We start from the raw sequence: 26,850 nt of genomic DNA, 5'->3' as shown, positions 1-26,850 counted from the left end.
TGGTTCATTGTAAATGTGTGTTGATAAAAGGATACTAATGGCCAATTAGGTTAGGTTAGCTACATCATAAATACTTTAAAACATTGTGGACGGATGATTTGGTTAGGACCAGCTACATTAAAGATACGGGGGGGGGGGGGGGGAAGCAAGCCTGAACTTCAGGGAACTTCGGGTGTGGCTCTCTCGTCTGTGAAAAGAAAGAAGTCTTCCCGTGCGAGAAGCCTAAGATGTCCATCAAGCTCTGTCGCTGCCCGAACACGCCCGAACTATTCACCTTCGGCCAACCTCGGGATTTGTTTTATTTTTGCGCAGGGAGAAATGAATTCAAATATTAAAAAGTGGTCGGTTAGGTTAGCTACATTAAAACACTTTAAAACATCATGGACGGTTAGTTAGGTTAGTATGGCTACATTAAAATAAACAGAGAAATATATATATATATATATATATATATATATATATATATATATATATATATATATAGGCTAAATTAACCCGAGGTTGGCCGAAGGTGAGTATTCGGGCGTGTTCGGGCAGGGACAGAGCTTGATGAACGCGAACGCGCGGGCGAGAGGGAGAGAGTCGCGGCAACACCGCGCGCGCGCACACGCCGGCAACACCGCCGCGGGGGACTCACGTGACTGCGGGCGGGGCCGCCTGCAGCGCCTCGACGCGCGCCACGTACAGGATGCCGCCGCGCGGCGTCACGCCGAACAGTTGGCCGCCCTGCGCCAGGCTGAAGGAGGCGCCGGCGGGGTGGCGGGGGGTCGCGACGCGCGAGTAGGCGCTGGCGCCGCGGTACAGCCACACGCGCGGCGGGTAGTCGGGGGCGGGCGCCGGCCGCTCGCGCCGGGACCCGCCGCCCCCGGCGCGCCTGGGGGCGGCGTCCTCGCGCCGCAGCCGCAGGGACACCTCCGCCTGCGCAGTCCGCAGTCGGTCACAGATTGTTCCGACCTGCGGCCGGCATTCTCACTGGGGGAAGCCTTCTCTTCACAGACGAGAGAGTCAATGCCCGATCGTGCATCTTCGGTTTTTTTTTTTGTTCATTGTAACTCATGATAACTAATGGTGAATTAGGTTAGGTTAGCTACATTATAAATACTTTTAAACATTGTGGACGGTTGATTTGGTTAGGATAGCTACATTAAAGATACTGTGAATACATGTAAAAGGTTTCCTAGCGCTGGATAGCTACATATTAAAATAGTTATTTGCTAAGCAACCATTAAATGATTTTAAAGTATTTTTAAATGTAGCAATACTTACCTAATATAACCAACCATCCACAATGTTTTAAAGTATTTATAACGTAGCTAACCTATCCTAATCGACCGCAAAATTTAATGCCACACCGGTTTATGCAATGAGATGGAACGGAAAAATAGCGAGCATGAACTTCGGGGAACTTCGGGTGTGGCTCTCACGTCTGTGAAATGAAGGCTTCCCTTCTCACTGGAGGTGTAAAAGTAACCAAAAAAAAGCATACCCGTATGTATCCATTACTATGCCAATTAGTGCTCGTTACTATCGTATCGTTACGTTACTCGTTACTTCTGATTCCTCATAACATGCTATGTTATGTTAGAGCAACGAATCGAGTCGTATTGGCGTACGCGTACAGTTATGACGTCGCGGCATCGCAACATTCGTAATTGGTAGAAATCATACAGTTATACATTACATACCAAACTGTGTAAGGTGCATTTTTTTCTTCACTTTTCCGTATTTTGATAACAGACTTGTGTTTAAGTCATTCTAAAATTTAATTTGATTTAATAGGTAAAGTGTAGAACGACAAGTGAACTGTTCCATACTACGAATGCATTCGTGAGTAACGTTTCGTTACTCGGTACCAGATGGCGCACCCGTTACTCAGTACCGAATACATACGATTTGCTTCAGCTCTAATTCTCACATTCCCTTCCAACAATGCGCCCTTTCGGGAAGGGTGGGAGATACTTCCAGTTCGATTTATTTTTTACATTCCAGAACATAATTAAAACACAACTGTTAGGGATCGCACGCTCTTGTTTGATTGGGAAGGTAGTCCAGTGACAGTCAGTAACGACTACATTCAGTCGTTAAAATGCTATAGTGAAGCTGTGTTCATGTCACTGGACTTTTGTCCCGCCGCCGTTGAAAACCGAGATGGCCTATCTCTTCTCCTTAAAGCTCGGTCCCAGGCGACACGTGGATTGTTTCATTTCTTCGTCGCGTATTTAAGGGCTATTTATAAAAATTTTAACTCGATGCCTCCATTTGAATTTTTTTTTTATTTTGCTCTGCCACGAATATTTTTTAACAGTTATTCACTTGGTGTAATACCATGGGTGTATAAATAAGGTGCGCAACTGATTGTAATCACGAAGACTTGTGCGTCTTTCTGCACCGAGTGGCAGAACTGCAAACGCAAGGGAGATATCCTGTTAAAGTTTTAGGAAAATAGTCCTTGAGGAAAATCAGCATGTCGTTTGAGACGGAGCCTTGAGCAGTTGTTTGGAGCCCGCCTCGTCAGGGGTGTATGTGTGTTCTTGAGGCGGGATGATAAGCGCGACGCTCGCTGGTGCTTCTAGCGCGGTGTCTCCTCTGGACTGGCGTGCAGTCTTCTCCCAGTGCACAGGATAACTGCGAGCTCTGAGTGGTGACCGTAACATTATAAGACCGAGACATGAAGATCAAGGTGTAATGCAAGTCCCTTATGTGTTTGCAAGAATTTGTACTCTTTTTTTTTACGCCTAAAAATTACTCTGAAAACATGCGTTCTAACCATTTCAACTCTTATTAAAAATACCGTTTAAAAACTTCATCCGAAATCAAAAGAATGTTTTCGTCCCTCAGCGAACTCTTAAATGCTTTTCGTAAGCAGACCTCCACTCGGATATGTTGAGTAGTTTTGAAATCGCGTGTGTTTTTTCCTGAAGCTCTGCGCACCGCGTGCGTGTGCCCGGGTAGGTCCTCATACGTCACTGGCAGGTGGGTGCTGTGACATCTGCCACCACGCACGTCAGCTGCAGATGTTCGCGACTTGCGTCGTGTTTCCCGGAATCGAAGGCCATTCGGCGTCGACGCATGCCTGCCTCCACCACTGTCACCCCACACACACACACACACGCTCGGATGCCAGCCATTAACCACGGGCCATCCCCTGCTGACCCATTCAACCCGCTACCCCCTGCACCACGCGCGCCGTAAACGTGTTGGCGGCGTCATTTTGACTGCCGTGCTTGACTGATGACAGACATCTTCATCGGCCGAAATCACTGTGGGATGAAATGGACTTAAAAGAGATCCGTGCCAACGTTCTACAGTCCTTCCCACAGACATGCCTGTCAAAATACTGACAGCAAAACACGTTAATTAACTTTTTTTTAATCATCTCTAGCTCATTTACTGTCTTTATAACGGTAAGATTTTTTTTTTTACGAAATAAATTATAACTAATTGTGTAGTATAAGCCAGGACCCGTTGTCCTTTAATTTATCGAAATTAGGAGACTTATCGAGCTGAATGTCACGTTGGCCACTTACAATAAATTTCTGTATAAACTGACGGCGAATGTCCTTTTTGTTGGTCTAGTTAGCAAACCTTCGTGACTCCCTTAACACTAATTTTGCAGGAGAGAGAAAGAACTAAAATTTGACACTCCATTCCAAAAAGGTAAAAAAACAAACATGTATGACTGCTTACTGTAATAATACTTTCATGAACCTTTTACATTTGTTCAAGAGGTTTGCTGAAACGGGAATTGTGTTTCATAAAAAAACTTTTTTTTTGTTATAACACTCGGAGAGGTCACGCAGTAATTAAATGAAAGAAACTTAATGCAAAAATATAAGTACTGATAATACTTGAGTTACGAGAGTTCAGTAATTAAGCTGACGACTTACAAAGCAAAACTCAGTTTTATTTTTGTGGATTAAAACTGTTACAGCACTCAACAAAAGTAATTAAATCTAGCTGTGCATAGTCAAAGTAGTTTGGATGGCGCCAAATTCAAGTGGGAAAAGGGGTAGTAGGGTTAATTCCCAAGAAAGGCATGGTTGTGGTGTTGGAATTAGGATTAAGGTTGCTGAATTATCTACAGGTCTCTACTGTAAGCCACCTGCAGTGTATTTACAATCAACCTGCGAGTGCTGTCCACTAAATATTTTGTGTGGACATGTTTTTATACTAAAATTGTCAACAAATAATAATTTAAAAATGAACTGAAACCATGAAACTTTTTTGAACACACTTTGATTGCTTAGGTTTATTATTAATTTTACTAACACATGCCTGTTAGAAAAGCAGACAAACAGGATAACCAAAATAAAATTACCAAAATTAAAATAACACTAACAATCAGATAATGAATTAGTACTTTGAGTTGTAAAGTGATGATCCGAGTTTTTTAAATGTTTTGTTTGGACCATTTTTTTGCACGTGATATTTTGCTTTAAAGTATGTTATACTCTACATGGGCATTTACGAGTATATACGGTTTAGCCAAGAAAGGCAAGGCAGACAGTAAAAAAAAGACTTTAGCGATTAAAAACACTTAATTTGTCATGACATTGCTTGTATACCTACATATGGAATAACTGTGGAAATTGATCGTGATAATTTAAATACATGTATTTTTTTTTTTCGTTCTTTCGTCATTACTTTTATTCAAAAATTCAAAAATTTTAACACAATACCTCCTTTTCCTTTGATGTTCTGCCACAAATATTCTCGACAGATATTCACTTAGCGTAATGTCTGTATATCCAGTGAACATCTGTTAAAAATATTTGTGGCAGAGATGCAAGGGAGATATCGAGTTAAAAAAACGAGGGGGGGGGGGTGGTCTGTAAAATCGGTTTACGGACGATAATTTTACGTGATAACGTCATAAGAAAACATTGATGAAAAATTGCATACTTTTTTAATTTTCAAATATTATTTACAGTTTTTGCAAATTTAAATTAAATAATTTTGTTTAAATATAATCACGAACAATTATTTAAAAAGCCCGCCTTAACCTGTTTGATATTACAGAAGATTTTCTCGCACTGTAGTTGGCCGATTCTTGCACGCTCGGCTCAGGCGGAACGTGACAATTTTTCGTGCGTGCAGCCGGCGTTCATCGATTTATAAGACGTTATCACGTCAAAAAAAAAAACAGCACGTGAATAAAAGTAATGACAAAAAAAAAAGAACAACGAAAAATCTAACAGAGTACCGTATCAAGTTTGCAGTGGAATAATAAGGCTGTGTTTGTTTAGAACCAAGTCAGGTCGAAAGCACTTCAGCTGGGCTGTGATGTTGGCAGTATTATGAGAGGCTCTTCGGAGTAGACACAATACGTAGAGAGAGATAAGACAAAACAAGAGCCGATCGATAGTCTCGATAGTTTCGTAAGTACGGATAAGAGGGTCATCCCCCCCCCCCTCACCCGGTGACTGGTGTTATCACCAGGATGTGCGCGTAGCTGACGCCATGATTAGGAGTTGCTATCACGTGCGTAGTGTAGCTGTCTCACACGCGCGGTGCGCAGAGCTTCAGGAAAAACGACGCGATTTTAAAACTACTCAAGCCATCCGAGTAGGTATCTGTTTACGAAAAGCATTTAAGAATTCGCTGAGGGCCGGCAAGTACTTTAGATTTCAGATTAAGTTTTTAAACTATGTTATTAGAAGAGTGAAAATGGCTAAAAGGCGTGTTTTCGGAATAATTTTTAGGCGTAAAACAACCGGTACAGATCCTTGAAAGCACTTAAGGGACCTGCATTTCACCTTTTTATCTTCATTTTTCAGCCATATAATGTTACGGTCACCGCTCAAGTTTCACACTTATCCTGTGACGACGAGAAGACTGCGCGCCAGTACAGAAGCCTTGCGCTTAGAGGCGATACTGCGCTAGAAATATCAGCGAGCGTCGCGCTTATCAACCCGCCTCACTACACTCCGACTAGACGAGCCCCCTAATTTCCAACCTCGAGTTGATTGGGCCGACTTTCGAGCACTGGATGCTACCGCAAGTAACGTCATTAATCAACCTATGCAATGACTCAACGATTATTTTTGTTGTTTTCCTTTCAACCAGAGTAGGCTACCTACTAAATTTCTTACACTTAATCCGTAAGCAGTTATACCAAATTTGTCTTAGCATGTAAACTATGCGTAAATCATAAAACTATTTAATTTGTTTTAAGCATACCGAAACAGGTCTATATTTTAAATCCACTTTTGGTATGCTGTTGCGGGAGTTGAAAATGAAGACGTTGAAGCCAAACATTTCTCCGCCTGTGCTTTCAAATTTGCAATATTTACATATTCTAGAACTTGTTTATAGTCACATGAATATAATTATGTATACATAATATTTTTAACTCATATTAAATACTTTTACAGCTTGTGTTTATAAACAAAAATCATGAATATAATTTGATGCAAATTTAATAAAAATTATTCAATTTTAAAAAAGTCTGAACCGTTGTTCCCACAACTGAATTTTCTCGTCATTTCTAATAACAGCCGGTTTTTTGAGAAATTTTTAATTTACAAATTCATAAAACAATTGCAAATAATCATGAAAACAGTTTGTTAATTTAAATGTAAAATGACTTAAAAAAATTTCATTTTCATAGTCAAATTCTGAAAATACGTAAAAATTATTATAAGAAAACTATCGGCATGCAAAAATGTTTAACCTTTAAAATGAAACGAGTGGTTTTACTGACAAACTAGCGTTCAGTAACGGGAAGCCTAAGATGTACATCTAGTTCTGTCCCTGCCCGAACACGCCCGAATATTCACCTTCGGCCAACCTCGGTAATGTAGCTATACTAACCTAACTAACCGTCCATAGTGTTTTAAAGTGTTTTAATGTAGCTAACCTAACCGACCACTTTTAATATTTGAATTCATTTTTCCTGCGCAAAAATAAAACAAATCCCGAGGTTGGCCGAAGGTGAATATTTAGGCGTGTGCGGGCAGGGACAGAGCTTGATATACATCTTAGGCTTATCTTCAGTAACGAGATAACAGCTTTTCCTCTTCAGCGATGTTATGTCAATACGTCACGTTCGCCCGCCACACATGGCAGATGACCTTGCCGAAGCACGTTCCCGCCAATTGTTTCCATAATATAACATCGTCACTCATGTCGGCCTCTTTAGCTCAGTGGCAGAGCACTGGTCTTGTAATTTTTTAAACTTTTCCTCCTAAAAACAATTATTAAATAAATGCAAATGTATATATGAAGGGTTGTATAATGTCTATAAACTATGGAAAAAGAGCACAATGTGCTGGCGTTCCACTATGTAAACCTATGTAAATACCAATGTACGCAAACATCGCAATAAAAAGCTTTTGAATTTGAATTTGAATTTGTAAACCAGGGGTCGTGAGTTCAATCCTCACAGGAGGCAACGCGATCATTTTACCTGAACAACACATGTTTTTCGAACACTCGGGTCGAAACCTGCTTAAGCATAAAAATAGAAACATGTAGGTATACCCTAAAGAACCTTTATATTTATAAGATATTTTGTGTAACTGTAGTTAGATTGATCATTTAAATTCTGAAGTAAAGCGCGTTTTTATAGGCGACTATGCAGAAAAACGTAAATGTGCTAATAGCTATGCGTATGTCACGGTATAGGTTTTTATTTTCCCGATAAACCGGATTTGCATATTTCCATAATAATGTAAACACTATGCTGCAGTTAGTTTTCAGCTTGAGACAAGCCTTATTAATTACATTTTTTTATATTTTAAAAAAATATCTTTTAAAATTTTAATTTTAAATTGACGTTACGCTCAAACATAACTAATGAATAAAATAAAATGCACGATATGTTTTTGCAGAGTTCCAGCAAAAGATCACTAGTTACTAAATTCAATAAATAACGTCCTCATAAAAATTTCAAGAAACTATACCACAAAACATATGTACACCCCGACACCTTATTATGTTTGTGAAGTTGTGAAAAATTCTATTTGTCATTACAAATTCACAAGAGTTTTTTTTCTTCCGAAACACGTTGTAACTATAAATTAAGATGAATTTGTAAAATTCTATTAGTTTGTTTTAAAAAAAAAAACTTATAGGCATCTTTGTGATGCAGAGTCCATGTCATTTGTCATTTGCGAAACCTTCGTTTTACTGGAAAACTTTCTGCTTTTATTAATGTCCTTTTTTTGAAGTGAAAAATTCTATTGGAAGGTTTGTATAGGGAGTAAATTCATGTTTAAGTCATCATTGACATGGTCACGTGACGTGTTAACGATAACACTATATCTGTTCCTATTAGTACTGTATAACTTATTGCGCTTTTAAATCTTAAGTATACGATTACTGTGAAGTAAAAAGTGAGTATAAAATATATTAATATTCTCATATAGATATATAGTTTGAATAACAAAGAAAACGGAGTATTTGTAGCAATATAACCTAAAAATTAAGAACATCATTATTTATTTTTTAATACCTAAAATTACTATGCAATGCGTATTTTATAGTAATTTAGGAGTTATTTTACTAATGTGGTGAAACAAATTTGTTGTGTGATAATATTTTTTTCGTAAAAATTGCGAAAAATTTTTCACTTCCGTCGGCATGTCCTCATGACTGCTTTGAAATATTTTTGTAAACGGCTGTTTTGAATCGGGCAACCTGTTTGCCAGTATATCGAACGCGACCCCAGAGAGAGAGTGTGTGTTGACTGCAGAGTAACGGCGCGTGTGCACAGTACAACTGGCGCTACTCCCAAAATGCCCGCCCCCCCTCCATACAACCCATAACCTCTGCTGATATATCATCCCTGCATTCGACGACCATCTCTTTGTAAGCGCCAGCGAGATTCCCGCTGGGAACGTGTTTTTTCCGGCCGGCCTGCATGTTCGTTTTGCGGCTCTACAATGCCCCTTCTCGGAAAAACCTTCAACACCACATTATCCAGACCTACGCTAGTTCACAGCGGTACAGAACTTTTTTTTTTTTTTTTTGCTGGAACATTCTGTTTCCCTATTACTTTCTTTTTTTAAATTTATCTCTTTAGCTGACCGCATCACCTGTTAGCAGCTTATTCGATTCACGATGTTTATTTACAAACTGATTTCAGCAAATTAATTTACGAACTGTGTGGTCGTGTATCCTTTGAGGTTATGCTAATCATTTGTTATCTGATGTACTGTGTGGATTTTTTGACGTGACAACGTCTAATAAATCGATGAACGCCGGCTGCACGCACGAAAAAGGATGACTCATTGTCCCATTACATTCATTGTCCCGTTACGCTCATTGTACGCTTGCGCTGCATCTATCTTCCACTCGATTGGCCTATGAATCTACTATTATATTAAATAGGTTAAGGCAGGCTTTTCAAAAGTAGTTTTTAAATTTAGTACTTTAACTAAACAATTTTTTTTAGTAATGAATTATTTTGGTTTTTTTTCTTCTATTTTTCTATTTTTCCAAAATAAAGCGCAATAAACAAAAAGAAACATAAAAGAGAATTTAAAAAAAAAATATTTTGAAATTTTAATATCAAGTTGAGCCGCCTAACCGACGTGCAAGGGAATATACTATTTTATGGAGCCAATTGAACATTCCAATAAAACAATCACTTTCATTCAAAAAGTTATAGTTAAAATAATATGTTCGTTAAAGTAATAAACATATTTGAATTAATGAGTGCAAATAAAAGTAAATTTATCAATTAAATTGTAGATTTCATTTCACTCCTTCTTTGTATCCATACAAAATAGTGATAATTCAATAAAAATGATTTTAATTTATTCATAAAAGTATGCAATCATTTCATCAATGTTTTGTTATGACGTTGTCACGTTAAACTATCGTCCGTAAACCGACTTTACAGACAAACAATATTTTTTTAAAGGAATAAAAAAACTGTACTACGCAACTGAGCCTCCAGCCTGCAGTTCTAAACTTGGATTCACTTTACTTTTCGCTCCTCCAAAATTTTTTTTTTCTGTGTAAGTGCGAGACTTTGAAAAACACTAACGGGGGAGATAAGAATAGAAATACGCCATCTTGGTTTCAACAGTCTTTAGGTCGTATTTATTTTTTATCGTATCTTTAATTTAAAAAATTGCTTCACTAAAGCATAGTGGTGTATAATTTGGTAGAATGTCTCAAGTTAATAATAACAACTGCCTGTTTCAAATTGTTTTCTTTGAGAAGCCATTAGACCCGCTCTACAATGGCTTAGAAACGGAGTATTTCACTATCGTTCCTGCCGCTTCCACAACGCACGGAAACGTAACAAGTGGCAACCAACGAGATTGCATTTCAAGGTTATGAAATATTAATTAAATTTTAAAAAATAATAATATTAATCTTCGAAACCATAGCGCGGTCAGAATTTACATTAATAAAAAAAAAGTAAACGACAAAGTAATAATAGAACACTCGATATTCTGGAACTTGAAACATTTTTGACGTGATAACGTCTTATAAATCGATGAACGCCGGCTGCACGCACGAAAAAGCATGACTCATTGTCACGTTCCGCCTGAGCCGAGCGTGCAAGAACCGGCCAACCACCGTGCGAGAAAATCTTCTATATTATCAAATAGGTTAAGGCGGGTTTTTTAAAATTAAAAGCAGCAATTTAAAAAAAAAATTGATTTATTTGTCAAATTTCGTCATTTCAAATTAACAATTTATCGACATTGATTTGATTTCAGTTTATTTCTATAACTAATTGTTCGTGATTATATTTAAACAAAATTATTTAAATTAAATTTGCAAAAACTGTAAATAATATTTGAAAATTAAGAAGTATGCAATTTTTCATCAATGTTCTCTTATGACGTTATCACGTAAAATTATCGTCCGTAAACCGACTTTACAGACAACCCCCTTTTTTAAAACGTTTTTAGAACATAAACATACATTGCTACCATCGCAGACAAGTGCCTGGCTACTGTTGGTCGCACAGAGCAACGTAAACAGAGCTCAGCATTGCTGAGACAACGTCTGCGTGATATCGTAGAAACTCTTTTCCATGAGATCCGCCTCCGTTTTCGAGTCATTGTATAACAGTCCTTAGAATTAAATTAATTTTTTGGGAACGGAAAAAAAACCTGTATTAATACTATCAATAAACGCTATGTTAAGGTCTCTGTAAATCTACTGATAGTGATCTCTGTCTCAATGAAAGGAAATTCGAAATATATAAAATATAAAACAAAATGAAGTGTGGCTGTATCATGGACACGGCCGTATGTACGTGTAGGTAACAGGTAATATTTTCTATACAAAATAAAAAAATACGCTATTTTATGTACGTTATAATCATGTTTGAACACTAACAAGTCATCATCCACTTGCATGATTTCAACCGCCCCAGCTGCAGATGTACTGGCACCTTCGTTGATCCGCTCGGCCGCGTTCATTCTTTTACGTTCCCGGCACTGCTTCACTCGGTCATATGGCATTTTATTGGTACAATTCGGTTGCTCTTGGGAAGCACTTTCCAACCGTATACGATCTCTGTATTTGGATTTGGCTTTTTGACGCGTATAGGCCGACATTATATATTTTTGAATATATATATATTTTATTCACTGCATCTATTTTACACTAATGTTTTATATATGCGATCGATAAATTTTGACGAGAGCTGACGTCTGAAACTCAAACGATCGTCGTAGCTTCTCCGAGTCCAAATGGAAATCTCGAAACGCAGCAAAATGACCTCAAAAGGCGGCGCTTCCCCCTCCACCGCGCACGATGCGTCACAGTCCTCACTTAGCGTAACGAATTCTTTGATCCTTTAGCTATCCAGCGGAGTAATTAAATTTTGGATGTAGATGATAGATATGTAGCTGCAACATCAATTTTGTTATCATTCGTTTTTTGAATTGCCTCCCAGCATGAAAATAATTTTAAAGACGTATTCACGTCAAAATTGCTAGGGCCTAAAAACTTTTGGAACCGGTATATTGTATTGCGGCTCTTATCTCGCTCCTTTAACAACAGGAAAAATCTTAGATGTATGGATCCATTAACTTGCGCCGGAAAGTTTTTCCTTGACTCGGCGGTAGTTTGCCTTGGGGGGAAATAAAAAGACCGGCGACGTTAATGAAAGAGCGACGCTCCTCGGCGTCTCTAGCAGGGAACACAGCGCCAGAGTAGTTCGTTAATCCCGCGCGCGAAAAACAACTGACACGCGCTCGCGCGCATGCGCTGTTATCTGCCGACGCGTCCCTTTCCGTGTTTATCTGCCTCCTCTCCCCCCTCCCCTTCCACTCCCTCCATCCACGTTCCCGCTAACGGCCCGGCTGGATTTCCGCGGAACCCGGAGATTGGGAGGCGTGGCCAGTCGGAGCCGAAGTTCGGCGAACGCGGGCGGAAATACGCGATGTGATTCGACGCGACGCCATCTTTCCAGAAATGAGAAATGCTGAGGCCTGGGCTGTGGATTTGCGACTCGCAGTGAAGTCGGACAACGCAAGCGGAAACTCTAGGAGGTATTATACGGGAGGTTGGAATATCGTTGTGGAGTGAGCTATGAAGTAGTATGTGACATTGACGTATTTTCCAAGTTTGTGACCCTTGTATACGTGAGTGACTAAGAGATTAAGGGGCCCGCCTACCTGGGCACACATACGGTGTGCAGAGCTTCAGGAAAAACAACGCGATTTCAAAACTACTCAAGATATCCGAGTGGGGCCTATTTACGAATAGCATTTAAGAGTTCGCTGAGGGCCTAAAAGTACTTTTAATTTCGGATTAAGTTTTTAAACTGTATTTTTAGAAGCGTTAAAATGCCTTAAACGCGTGTTTACAGAGTAATTTTTAGGCATTAAACAATCAGTACAGATTCTTGAAAGCACTTAAGGGGCTTGCATAACACCTTTATCTTCATTTCTCCGCCATATAATGCTACGGTCACCGCTCAAATTTCACAGTTATCCTGTGACGACGAGACGAATGCACGCCAGTTCAGAGACTTGCGCTTAGAGGCTATAACGCGCTAGAAGCACCAGCGAGCGTCGCGCTTATCATCCCGCCTCACTAACACACATACACCCCTGACGAGGCTGCCCCTGTAGCACGCAATCTGTGAGCAGAGGGTTCCGAAAAAAAAAAACACACACACCAATTGAAAACTGCTCAAGTTATCCGAATACGCTGAGGGCAGATGGTTAGTTCTGATTCCGTATTTAATTTTTAAACTTTTTTTTTTTTTTTAGGAAAGTGTAAATGGCTAAAAATGCGTGTTTTCAGATAAATTTTAAGGCCATGGAACATTCGGTACGGATTCTTGAAAGCACTCAAGGGACTTGCATTGCACCTTTATCTTCATTTCTCCGCTAACTTACACTGTAAAATTCTTTTCGCACTTTTACAAAGATGTTCATTGGAAACTCAAGTGCCGACGATATAACTTGTAAAATTGCGAGGCAAAGCTTTATGCCATTTGCAGTTTTACAAAACTTTTATTAGGAGCGGAAATGTGTAACAACCACGGTGCTGCCATCTGTATCGGATGGCGCGAACCAAAGTTCACAAAGACAAAGGGACACTTTATAGCATTTACTTTTTTATCAATTTTAACAAGATGGGCAGTATTGTAATAAAATCCCTTGTTGAAAATCAGGCCTAAAGTAGCATTGTAGTATGCTATAGTAGTGTTTTTACAAGCCTTTTTCGCATTTATTGAAGACCTTTAGTTTTGTAGTTTAAAATTTCGTTCTGCTAATCAAATGATTCAACACACTCGACGTAGCTGCTTCAGCAGCGACGTTCAGCGGCGAGTGGTGAAACTACGTGTGATTCGCGTCCAGAAATGCTGTTGAAAAATACAATTTGTGTGTATATTTATCACGACCGGCATTATTTTAAAGGATTCAAAGGTAAATTTCATGTCTGAGTTTCGTATTATGTGTGTTTGCAGCTCAAGAACACGTGATGTTACACATCGGGGACGCACCACAACGCCGAAATACCACAACGCCGAAATACACTAACGCCGAAAAATGCCATTGCAGGACTGCCACAAAGGTTAGGTTAGACTAGGTTAGGTTAGACTAGGTTAGATTGGACTAGGTTAGGTTATACTAGGTTAGGTTAGACTTGGTTAGGTTAGACTAGGTTAGGTTAGGCTAGGTTAGGTTAGGCTAGGTTAGGTTAGGCTAGGCTAGGATAGGCTAGGTTAAGTTAGGTTAGGTTATGTGAGGTTAGGTTTGATTGTGGTATTTCGGCGTTAAGGTACATTTAAGAATCACACACGACTTCATTCAGTTGTTATTTCGGCGTTGTGGTACACAGCAGTTTTCTAGCTGTCGGCGTTGTGGTCAATTTTGACATTCGGCGTTATGGTATTTCGGCGTTGTGGTAACGACCCCCTCGAGACGATGAGTAGAGACCCTTTACACATCTCTGTCGAGGACTTGTTTTCGGTCCGAGAGGTCGACGCCCGGAAAGTTTCGAAAGCTTGCCGTTCATCTCTGGTCTCGCACTTCGCGCCTCGACTTTGATTGGTTGCCTCTCTTCCGCCGGGGCGAAACTCCGCCCGAAGAAGGTCTTCGGGAACTCCGACTGTCGCCCCGAGGAGTGTACTCACACAACATCTCACTCAGGTCTACCATTCGTCGCGAACAAGTTCCACAAAAACCACAGTGACCATCAACCTACACCATCCTATAACTTATCCAACTGCTCATTCCGCCCAGTACGAATAGAAACCACAGCCAGCTAACAACCTACACACCCGAAATAGAGAGCGCAGGGCATGCAGCCCGCTGAAACTATCTCTACTGGGATTCGAACCCACGAACCCAAATCACACTAACACACATTCTCTCCCACCGTGCTCCTGAAATCGCCCTCAGCAAAACCACGGGTTCGAGTCCTGACTGCAACCCCGCCAAACCACCCAACTCACAACACCTCAGGAGTCACCAGACATCATATCTATTTTCACAACCAGAGGCAGTGGGCGGCAATCCGCGGCCTGGAACTCTACTACGCGGGCCCGCGGTTCGATGCCCGGATATTGCATTCGGACCTCGAGGCTCGCAATGGCTGTGATGACAGCACAGTTGCAGCTGACCCTGCGGCGGTGTCGCCTGATCGAGCAACAAATCTGAGCCTGAGCCTCTTCGGTAACCCAGTCGTCGAGCAGAATAACGTCTTTCGCCCCTCGTCATCGTCGTCCGGGTTTTCCTTAAGTTACGGGCCAGCGCTGAAACCTTTGAATATATATACTGTATAGAAGTCGCGAGTGGATAGGATTTACTCTACGTTTTTCAGAAGCGTATGATGAGCAGCTTGGGAACTTCACCGCTGCAGTGCGCTGCCGTAACGCCCTGTAACGTCTTAGTTGTTATTTACACGTTAGAGCGCAGCTCTGTCACCCGCTGTCATTCCCTGCACCCCCCCACCTATCATTCACTGCAGCTCAAGTTCGTTCAACGGGAGGGGGAAGGAGTGTTTGAAGAGTTAGACACTTGTCCGCTAGGGACCACCACAAGTCGATGCCCTAGAGATGGTGGCGATTGCGGCGGTGAATTAACCAACTACCTCAAAACCGTATTAGAAATTTTAACCTGGGCTGGCGACTTCTATACAGTATATATATTCAAAGCTGAAACGTATTTGAAGCTGCTTTCTTCGATCGCACCTATAGTCTGCGTCACGTAACTCTTCTCGAGTTTGACAGTTCTATGCAGTAATGCCCGTGGTGTACGAGTCAGGGATAATAATTCTGTGATTTTTCATGCGTTCAAACAATTACCTGTTCAATTCCTTTTTTCAAAGTTAACGATTGATAGTAGAACTGAGAATAAAGTGATTTGTTTACCTACGTAGGTTGATACTTTTTGCAAGTCATGGTTGTATACACAGCAGTAATATTTTCCACGGGTGAATCTCTCGCCCGTTGCCGGAGTACCGAATGTGCCGAACTAAATAATGCCGGTTTAAAAGAGCTCGGTAAAAGTTCCGTACCACATATCCAAGTCCAGCCCTCGATCCTGATGTCACGAACATGTAGACTTTGATCCTGTGGTACATGATACTTGTCGAAAGATCCTGTACGTATAAAAGAAAAAAGGGGGTTGTCTGTAAAGTCGGTTTACGGACTATAATTTTACGTGATAACGTCATAAGAAAAAATTGATGAAAAATTTCATACTTTTTAATTTTCAAATATTATTTACAGTTTTTGCAAATTTCATTTAAATAATTTGTTTAGATATAATCACGAACAATTAGTTATAGAAATAAACTGGAATCAAATAAATGTCAATAAATTGTTAATTTGAAATGACGAAATTTGACAAATTGATCCAATTTTTTTTTTAAATTGCTGCTTTTAAAAAGCCCGCCTTAACATGTTTGACATTATAGAAGATTTTCTCGCACGGTGGTTGGCCGGTTCTTGCACGCTCGGCTCAGGCGGAACGTGACACTTTTTTTTTCGTGAGAGTGCAGCCGGCGTTCATCGATTTATAAGACGTTATCACGTCAAAAAACTTGTGACATGACAATGAATTATGATCGTAAGTTGAATAGGAGTGAAGAAAATTCCACAAGATCTGGCAATTTTGTTTGTTTGTTTGGCCGGGATCTTTCGGTTAAGGCGCTGAACTGCACCACGGATCGCCACCAGGTTGGAGGAAGGGGCTCTGAGCGCCAGGCCCCGCCCACGGAGCTGGTGTTCGGGGAAGCGGGAGCCTATCAGCGGGCGGCAGGTCGTCCCCCAGGTTCCAGGAAGCGAGCTGCAAGGCCGATGTCCTCACCAACCACCCTCCCCCCCCCTCTCAACCACACAGTCCGACAGCCCAGGACACGTGACCAGTGAGGTCACATGGTCCTTGGGGCCGGACCCTCCCTCACGGGATTCAAATGATATTATAAATAAATAAAAAAAATTGGTTGTCTGTAAAGTCGGTTCACGGACGATAGTTTAACGTGACAACGTCATAACAAAACATTGATGAAATTATTACATACTTTTATGAATAAAATTGAATCATTTTTATTGAATTATCACTATTTCGTATGGATACAAAGAAGGAGTGAAATAAAACCTACAATTTAAATGATTAATTTACTTTTATTTGCACTCATTAATTCAAATATGTTAATCACTTTAACGAAGAGATTATTTTAACTATAACTTTTAAACATGTTTGCTATTTAACTTATTCCAATCTGCGTTATTCTGTTAAGGATAGGACGATGATAGGAAAAGTAGGAAACTAATGGGAGTGTTTCAAGTTTAATGTGCTTCGAAAGAAAAAGTCAAATCGATGGTTGTTCCAATAGAGTGGAAGAGTGATAGATGCGGCGCAAGCGTACAATGAGCGTAACGGGACACAGCGTAACGGAACAATGTGCGTTACGGGACTCTTTTTTCATGCGTGCAGCCGGTGTTGATCGATTTTTTAGACATTGTCACGTCAAAAACTACTGAAGTCAGATTAAGAAAACCACAACAACTTAATAAAAAAAAAAACCAGTTACATGTTGGATGGATAAGGGGGCGTCCATTTATTACGTGAGGCGTTTGGGGGGAGGGGGGGGGGAAGGGGTCGAGCCGAATCTCAACCAATCTCACGTTTGTGGAGAAGAATTTGTGGTTGGGGGGGGGGGGGAGGGTTTCTCGGCAAATATTACGTTATTTTTTTTTTCCAGCAAGAAAGACCGTAAAATAGTCTTAAATACTAGTCTTAACTAGTCGTTAAAAAATAATTAAACAAAATATTAAAAAAAATTCCAACGTAATCAAGCACAGATTAACTTATTTACACTAAAAAAGACGCAATTTTGAAAAATATAACGTGAGATTATGGGTAGAAGGGGGTCGAGCCAAATATCACGACATCTAGCACTGTAATGTTATAAGTAAATTTAAAAAGTAGACCGGTTAAATTTTTTTTCTTCTTTTTACAGCTGGTTTCTAAACTCGCATTGACGGGCGATAAGAGGAAGGAAAGGTTTTGTAACCATGTTCCTTAGTTATTTCAAAAAACATGTTCTAGTTATATATTTTAGATACGTGGAGAATCATATTTACATTGATAAAAAAATATTAATACGTCAGAGGTTTAAGGCACTAGCAACATTTTATTCCGTGAGCATTATTATTTGAATTGAATGTAACTGACATAGCATCTAATACTGGGTCGTTTTACTTACCAGGATTGAAGATGTGCTTTGCAAAATTGTTTTAATTATTCTGGGTCTTTTTGAAGTGAAAACATCTATAGGAAGGTTTGGATAGGGAGTAAATTCATGTATGTAATTCGTCATCGACATGGTCACGTGACGTGAATGTATATATATGTATATACATACACACACTCAGTGGTGCGCGCGTCTTCAGTCCCTGTACATCAGAGCTGTGCATATGTGAATCGAATGTGTGTATACAGTGTTCAAATTGTGTTTTTGTACGATTTTTATTTTAAATCTTAAGTATACTGTGCAGTATTTTACTGAGTATAAAATATATTAATATTCTTATATATATATATATAAACGAAGTCTTTGTAGCAATATAACCCAACAATTAAGAAATTTTATTATTTACTTTTTTAATACCTACAATTACTATGCAATGCGTATTTCATAGTAATTTAGGAGTTATTTTACTAACATGATAAAACAAATTTGTTGTGTGATAATATATATTTTTTCCCCGTAAAAATTGCGAAAATTTATTCACTTCTGTGGAAGTCCTCATGACTGCTTTGAAATTTTCTTGACGTGATAACGTCTTATAAATCGATGAACGCCGGCTGCACGCACGAAAAATTGTCACGTTCCGCCTGAGCCGAGCGTGCAAGAACCGGCCAATCACCGTGCGGGAAAATCTTGTATAATATCAAACAGGTTAAGGCGGGCTTTTTAATTAAAAGCAGCAAAATATAAAAAAAAAATTTATTTGTCCAATTTCGTCATTTCAAATTAACAATTTATTGACATTGATTTGATTTCAGTTTATTTCTATAACTAATTGTTCGTGATTATATTTAAACGAATTATTTAAATTGAATTTGCAAAAACTGTAAATAATATTTGAAAATTAAAAAAAGTATGCAATTTTTCATCAATGTTTTCTTATGACGTTATCACGTAAAATTATCGTCCGTAAGCCGACTTTACAGACAACCCCCCCCCCCCCTCTTTTTTTGTTTACTTATTAGTAGAGCCACGGAATTTTCGCTCATTCATTTAGTCGCAAGCTAGAATGCAAACCTCCACACTGTCGCACTATGCTCATGATTGGACCGCAGTTATTTGGACACGCCCCTGTACGACCGTGAGCCAACGATGTCCAGCTAGGAGAGAAGTAAGCGAATCAGGTAGTGCCAAATAACAAGGATAAAAATGTTCTCGCTAAGAAATCAAACCAATGGGAAAGTAAACATGGGTCGAGCACACCTGTAACTTTGAATTCTATCCCGAGGCCAGAGGAATCCGCGAAATTCCCGGGACTCTACGTTATTAGTTTCGAGGGAAAGAGGCGCAGGGGTGAAGGGTCACCGGCGGGGTGACGACGTCTGACCGTCCCGGGAAGTGAGCTACGACCTCCCACCGCGGGGCGCCGCGCGGTGACAGCGGAAAGCCCTCAGCGCCGGGTCGAAGGTCGACCTCGCGAACCCAGCGCGCGCAATGCACCCTGGGGCGGCCGCCGCGTCACCCGCCAGTCGCTCCTGGAGCGGTGCAGTTGCCAGGCCTGCGTTCGCGAGAGACAGCCCGATTAACTTTCATCACAGTTTTATTGATCGCCAATATTTACATTTCCACTTAAAAATCTCCCATCACTAGAGACCTGAAAAATTTCGCGGATTTCATTTCGTGTTATGCTAAACTTCAAATAATTATACCTTAGTGCTGCTTCTGCCATTAGTCCACTGTCAATCTGGAGGACTGAGGGGCCAATTAGAGACCCTCACTCGTAGAAGTGTCGAATCACAGGCCACCCAGTCGAGACGACTCACAAGTCAGCAGACAATGAACAGGTGGTATTTGCCCGAGTGTGGATAGGATATTGGAGTCCATCCTGGAGGTCATTGACCCTGCGAATTTTTCCGGTCTCTACCTATCGCAAATCACCGGCACTCAAAAAATGTTTATTCGCATGTCAATCAGTGTCCTGTCAAGTTCCGCAGTTCGCACTCCTCACTGGAGCTAGGCTCGACAGTGGTTCGCCTCTTACCTCGCGCCTGTACACACACACAGTCTCGCGCCACTCGGTTGCACTCTCACGATCCAATCGCACTATCGCGTCGCGCCACTCTCGAGGGGGTCTCTCACCCTCTTCGCCGATGTCGCACTTCCCTTCACTCGCGGAACTATCCGAACTCTCGGAACTACTCGCGAAGGCCGGCGTCGCTGCTTTAAGTACCTGTGGCGCCCTTCTCGAACCGACAAGAACGGCCGTGACGAGTCGCGTAATCCCGGACCGACCCGACGTCCGAAACATCGAGAAAGGTGGTGTTTATTCGTGCCGCTCCGCGCGGCTGCTTCTGTAAGCCCGGATTTCCCAGGCTGGTAAAGGTGATGATATGAAACGTACCTCATTTTATCATGCCATCGAGGTCTACATAAGCCATTATGTAAATAAAAAAAGCTAAAATATTAAATAAAAAAATCCCTTTCGGCAAAATCTACAGGCATAGGTAGATATCTTAGTATCTATTTCTTCTGGGAATATTTTGGAAGCTTCTATAAACTTCGGGAACATTTTAAGACCTTAATGTAGCCTACATAAAATTTGCTCTCCAATATTAAAAAAATGATTAATAAACATTTTCTGATTTTCCATGCATTGGAAATATTATGAATGTTTTTAACTCAATGATCCTGCATTGAATAGGATAGAACGAATTTCATTTTATGCCATCTTAGGTAATTCAATTTTTTTAACCTTCAAACACTATTTTCATCCCTTGCACTAAAAACGTGGTCGTATATAAATTTGATTTAGACGAAAGTTTAAGATAATATTAATTTTTTTAAAAATTATGTCGATGGATTTTGATACTAAAGAAGTTCTGAATTTTTTTTTTTTAAATTTCAACCCCGGTTTTTATGGTAATAATTCATTTCATCGAAAATTATTTGAGCCAGAAGTTTCAGTGAGTGCTTCGAATTTTTGCAACATATTGTAACGGATTTGACAGTATAACTATTATTGTTTTACTTTCGATGGTTTTGGGTTCTATGGACCATGAAACGAAAAATTATATAAAAATTTTCCGGAAGTCGCACCATCGTAACGGCTAAAATAGGTAGTGTTTCTTCGAAACCTACCTCAAATGGAGAGAATTTGGAAAATAATCGCTTTGAGGTGCATATAGACCCCGTTTGGATGACCTAAGTACCAAATTTCAAGGCTCCAGGCTTTTACCTCTCCACGCTATACGACAGACAGTCAAACTCTTTCTGTATTATTATTATTACTATATATAATGCATTATTTTTTATGTACGTTATTTGAAATAAAGATCGCAGGATTTCACGGCCACTTTCAGAAGTAGCAAGCCGCGTCGATGGCGAAGATATCACAGACGTTTCGGTCGTCGTTTCCGTCGCCATCATCAAGAAGCAGGTACAACTGCCAGTTACTTCACCTTCGACGCGGCTACAACCCAGAAGCAAAGCAACTTCCTACATTATTTTTTTAGTACTATATTAAATATAAATGAATATTTATTGTCATTCACGATGAAGCTTTGTGCGCCGTTTGTAAGCCAGGGATTACTAGTTGATTCGATTTAAGTAACATTTCTGAAGAGTTTAGTAAGCTATATTTTCGAAACACTTGTCATTGTTTTGTTTTTTCGAATTAGAAAAGCTAGGGCTTGTGTTGATACACATCTCGTGATGGTCAGTTCTAACGTAAAATTGTAACAAAAACAAAACACCTTCAGTAACTACCAATTGAAATATTGTATGTTTAAAAAAATGAGTGAACACATTTATGTCTTATCTTCATGAACATGATTTCTTTTAATACGTACTTTTTCAACTTCAGCGTGTAAGTCCGTTTGAATGACAGAGCACGTCGATTGTTTTATTCCTTTCAGTGAAAATGATAAAGTCATTGTCATTTGTTTTTTAATACACGCAGTATAACACAGTTATTCGGGGATTCAATTGTACTGTGTTCAAAAGCAATATATATGTTTTCTAAAATATATTTTTGAATCTACAGTATCAGTTTAAAAAAAAATTATAGGCTTCTATCAATTTGAATATTTAAAAATTTCAAATGGGATATTGAAAACATTTCGAATGTGTATTGGAGTTATTAAAAAAAAATTACACACAACCAGTCAAGTAATCACAAAAAAAGTCTTCATCCAACGTACATAGGTAACATTGTCTGTAACCTAATATGAAAATAATTTAATGGTGGAGAGAGAAATTAATTATCGATTTAGCCCCAGTTCCTACATGTGCAGTCGTTAGCGTTTTTGAACTGCGAGGTAAAGAAAAGTTGTAAAAAAAACATAAAAGGTGAACGTAGGATTTTCGACACATTTTTACAAGGCATTTATTGTTAGTTTTGAACTTTACAATTATTGATAATGTTCGCAGGCTTTCACGGCCATTGTCTGAAGTAGCTTGGCTTTTGGGTTGTAGCCGTGTCCTTGGCGAATAATTCACCGACGTTTCGGTCGACATTGCAGTCACCATCATCAGGGAGCAGTTAGTTACCTACTGCTCCCTGATGATGGCGACTGAAATGTCGACCGAAACGTCGGTGAATTATTCGCCAATGACACGGCTACAACCCAGAAGCCAAGCTACTTTACAATTATTGAATCCCATAGTTTCGCCAGTGAGAAATGAGACACCATGCACAACGCTGGACGACTCACGTGATTGGCGACGTTGTGGCGTGGCACCATGGAGGTGTCTGTGACCTTGACCTTCACGGAGTAGGGCGAAGAAGGCAGGCTGGCGTTTGCCGCGGCCCGCAGCTCTGAAACCACCAGCACGCTCCATCAACCCCCGCCGCCCCTGAGGAAGCAATCTTCAGGCCTTGAAGAACTCCGGACCGAGTGCAACGCTGTAAATGAGGGCTCGCTACTTCAAGATATATATATATATATATATATAAATCCCTTGATAGAATACTTAATAACCTATTATAAATTCGCAAATTAAAACCACAAAGCGAAGCATCTTGGTTACTATTTTAAGGAAAATTAGAATTATAAAAAGTTTATTCGTTTGTCACAAAACACTATGTTGCAAAAAATTAACGTAGAATTTTTAGTACAATCGTGGTATTTCACAATAAAGTTATTTAGAATATTGTTCATTGCTAACCCAGTAAATCACTATTTCAATCTAACATTCCTTCCTGGGCTGAGCCAATTTCCATTTTCTGTAAATAACCATATGGAAGAACACACAACAGTTGGGGAAAGAATATTCAAAGTAGATTGAAAAAATAAACTCTCTTTTTGATATGGAAGACAGATAAGAATAATCACAAAGCGGAATGTAATTTATTGACTTTCAGAAAGAGATTAAATGAAAAATAACTTTCGAACAGGAATAATATGCAAAGACGGATTTTTTTTTTCAAATTCCATTTGCATGATAAATGCTGTAAAAGGCAATATAAAGAGATGATTAAAAAAGGGGAGTAAAAATACGCTTGGAAAAATTTGTAATATAATTGTACGATTAATTTATCATACAACGAGAAAACATCTAGCACAAGAAATATAAAATTCGGGAAAGCAGTACAGACAGTTTAATCCAAGCAAAATTTATAATAAAAAGTTTTTGTATATTACTAGGTGGCCAGTGGTAGATCTGCGTATTGAAATATTAAAATATCCACACTTATATTATGACTTAATTGTGATTAAAGACTTATAATGTTTAAAAGAACCCGCATAAAAAAACCATATAAATTTTACTTCCAGTGCTGATCGAAAGGACTCACGGTTTTGTATGGTCGCCTTTTATGACTGAGCGCGTCGTGCAGCCCAGCATGCATGGAGGCTACATGCGAGGTGGCTCTCCTGGCACATATGCAGAACGCAGTGCAGGGAGGAATGGCGGGCAGCCTACGCTCTGAACGCCTGGCACATATGCATACCGCGGTGTAGGGAGGAATGGCATGCAGCCTACCCTCTGAACGCCTGGCGTGTATGCAGACCGCAGTGCAGGGAGGAATGGCGGGTAACCTACGCTCTGAACGCCTGGCGTGTATGCATACCGCAGTGCAGGGAGGAATAGCGGGCAGCCTATACTCTGAACGCCTGGCACATATGCAGACCGCGATGCAGGGATGTGCGGCGGGCAGCCTACTCACTGATGTGCAGGGCTGTGCGCGGCACGATGCCACTGTCGTCCTCGAACTCTGTGGGCGGCAGCAGCTCCAGCAGACCGGCCTGGTCTCCCTCCAGCAGCGCCTGGAAGGTGTTGGCGCGGACCGTGTCGGCGTCCACCAGCACCACGTTGGCGCTGAGCTCCTCTCCCTGTGGGGCCCGGTGCAACACAGCTCAGTGCGCGGAACCCATGCTGCTGGGTCGTTGGACCCACAACCTCACGCTGGTGAAGTTGCGTTTAATTAGTTGCGTGTTAATGCTCAGGGAAGTTTCGGTACTAAAACATTATGTTTGTAATTCAAATTTGTGGATGCTACCTCAAAAGAAATAACTTACAGAGGCAGAGCCCTAATGTACATAACTTCGACATAAATAGTTGATAGTTGGGGATTTGTTAGTTGGTATCTCGTGTACTCCGGCGGCAAGCGAATGTCGGCGGTGTTTCTGTTTCCCGTCGACAAATTGTTTCGTTGTGTCTTCTGTGTAGCCTCAACGACGGCGGAGCGAAAAGGGCTGTCTCCGACTCCATCCAGCGGGGGTAAGTTTTTCATTAAATTTCAGAAGGGCTGTCCACCGACTGGAAGAAGGAAAGAGGGAGTTACGGAGGGCGCTACCTGACCCTAAAGGGTTAATGCGTCGCTTCCGCAGTAATTAGGAACGCCCGTTGTTGATGCGCTGTCTCCAACCACCCACGCCCCTCCCTGCGGGACTCAAGTTACCCTCTTCTCACCCCTTCACCACCCCTCTCTCCATGGCCCTCCAGCGAGCATAACGTTGCCACGTACAGTCCGTTAGTCTCTGCCTCACACGCCGAGTTCGTCAGTCTATTTTCTTGTCATTACTGTCAGTTAAGGGATTTTACTATAATTGTTTTCCTTGGATCTATTGTATATGTTGCAAGGTAGGTATTATATTTTCCCACCAGATATTAAAAAAAAATTGGTTGATAGTTTAACGTGACAACATCATAACAAAACATTGATGAAATGATTGCATTATTTTATGAATAAAATTGAATAATTTTTATTTTAATAATAAAATAATAAATACTTGAAATTATAACAGTAATCAGATTTTTAAAATGCAAGAATAATTAACCTTTATTGACGAAATTGTTGTTGTAATAAGCAATGAAAACCACATTAACTTTTCACTTCACTTTATAAACAGTCGACGAAAGAGTTCACGTGTAGATGACTTGTAATTAATTTTAAAAACTGGCGTTTAGCTATAAAGTTTAAATATAATTATGAACAAGTTTTCATATAAATATACTGTAATCAAATATCTATCATCAATTATATGAATCACCATAATTTTTTAGTCAATTGTAACATAACCTATTATTACTGCACTCGCCGACAGCGTAAAGGAACACATCGTAACGGAACAATGAGCGTAACGGGACACAGTGTAACGGAACAATGTGCGTAACGGGACACTTTTTCGTGCGTGCAGCCGGCGTTCATCGATTTATTAGACGTTGTCACGTCAAAAATCATTTTCTAGCTGTAAATGTCACACACGTAATCGTATCTATAAACACTTGCGTTACCTTTTAAAGCTGTTAGATAGTATTTCGTAAGTATCTGTTCAGAAAATTAGGGACGAATTATAAAATGAATAATATAAATGATGATAAAATGAATTAACCAACATGCTGTGTGAGACAGACATTAAAAAAATAACTGTCTTAAGCTACATACTGTAGTGTTTGATCGATATGGCGAGATAAAACGGCAATATTTGAGGCTTCACTTACCATTGAATTAAAAAGGACAGCGATTGGATTACGTTGATGGCTAGAATGTGCTTAGGTCACGCATATTAACACTGACTTGTTCGTTTGTATAATATATCCTCACAATCCTTTCTATAGTATAATGAGGAAATAATTTTATGCTACTCTATCACGATTAAACGACGCAAGGGATCTGAATGAAACATTACGTGTGGATAATATATGTTCCATATTAACTTAAAAAGGTGGCCTAGTTTTTTTTAAAACTCAGAAATTGAAATCCTCCGAAGGTGAGAAGCCAAGGAATTGTTTCAAGCCTCATGACAAAATAAGCTCAGCAACGGAAGATCATTTCTGATATTTAAGTCCACTGCGATGAATTACTACAGCTACTAATACACAATACATACGATTACATACATTTGATGAAGTATTTCCGTTTCAACCGAGTAACTGTATTAATAGATGAATAAAACCACGGGTTTGATACCGACAGTAATGAAACCAGGATCAGAATGGTGACTTAAACAGGCCCGCCTACCTGGGCACACATACGGTGTGCATAGCCACAGAAGAATCCACGGGATTTTAAAACCGGTGTCTGTTTTAAAAAACATTTAAAAATTCGCTTAGGGCGGATGGGTGGTTATATTTCAGTATTTCATTTTTAAAATGTATTTTTAGAATAGTGAAAAGGGCTAAAACAGCGTGTTTTCAGAATACGTTTTGGACATGAAATGCCCGATAAAGATTTTTGAAAACACCCAAGGTCTTTGTATTAGAACTTTATCTTAA

At 39.9% G+C, this 26,850-nt stretch overlaps 1 protein-coding gene and 1 non-coding gene across 2 annotated transcripts in view; one reads left to right on the top strand and one right to left on the bottom strand.

Annotated features, from left to right (window-relative positions):
- Nucleotides 1–26,850, bottom strand: part of LOC134543246 (proto-oncogene tyrosine-protein kinase receptor Ret) — an 83,978-nt gene that overhangs the window by 37,650 nt on the left and 19,478 nt on the right. The window contains exons 5-7 of the mRNA XM_063388151.1: nt 24,299–24,464; nt 22,845–22,948; nt 638–918 (exon numbers count right to left, since the gene is read on the bottom strand). Of these exons, the coding sequence (XP_063244221.1) occupies nt 638–918; nt 22,845–22,948; nt 24,299–24,464 (551 nt within the window). The remainder of the gene's footprint in view (nt 1–637; nt 919–22,844; nt 22,949–24,298; nt 24,465–26,850) is intronic.
- Trnat-ugu (transfer RNA threonine (anticodon UGU)) lies at nt 7,132–7,393 on the top strand. Its single transcript has 2 exons — nt 7,132–7,167; nt 7,358–7,393. It is a non-coding gene; the product is annotated as a tRNA-Thr (tRNA).

This window comes from Bacillus rossius (genome assembly GCF_032445375.1).
Source record: "Bacillus rossius redtenbacheri isolate Brsri chromosome 9 unlocalized genomic scaffold, Brsri_v3 Brsri_v3_scf9_2, whole genome shotgun sequence".
Taxonomy (NCBI): Eukaryota; Metazoa; Arthropoda; class Insecta; order Phasmatodea; family Bacillidae; genus Bacillus; species Bacillus rossius.
The sequence above is the reverse complement of the archived record's forward strand: the minus strand, read 5'-3'. Positions and strand labels throughout refer to the sequence as shown.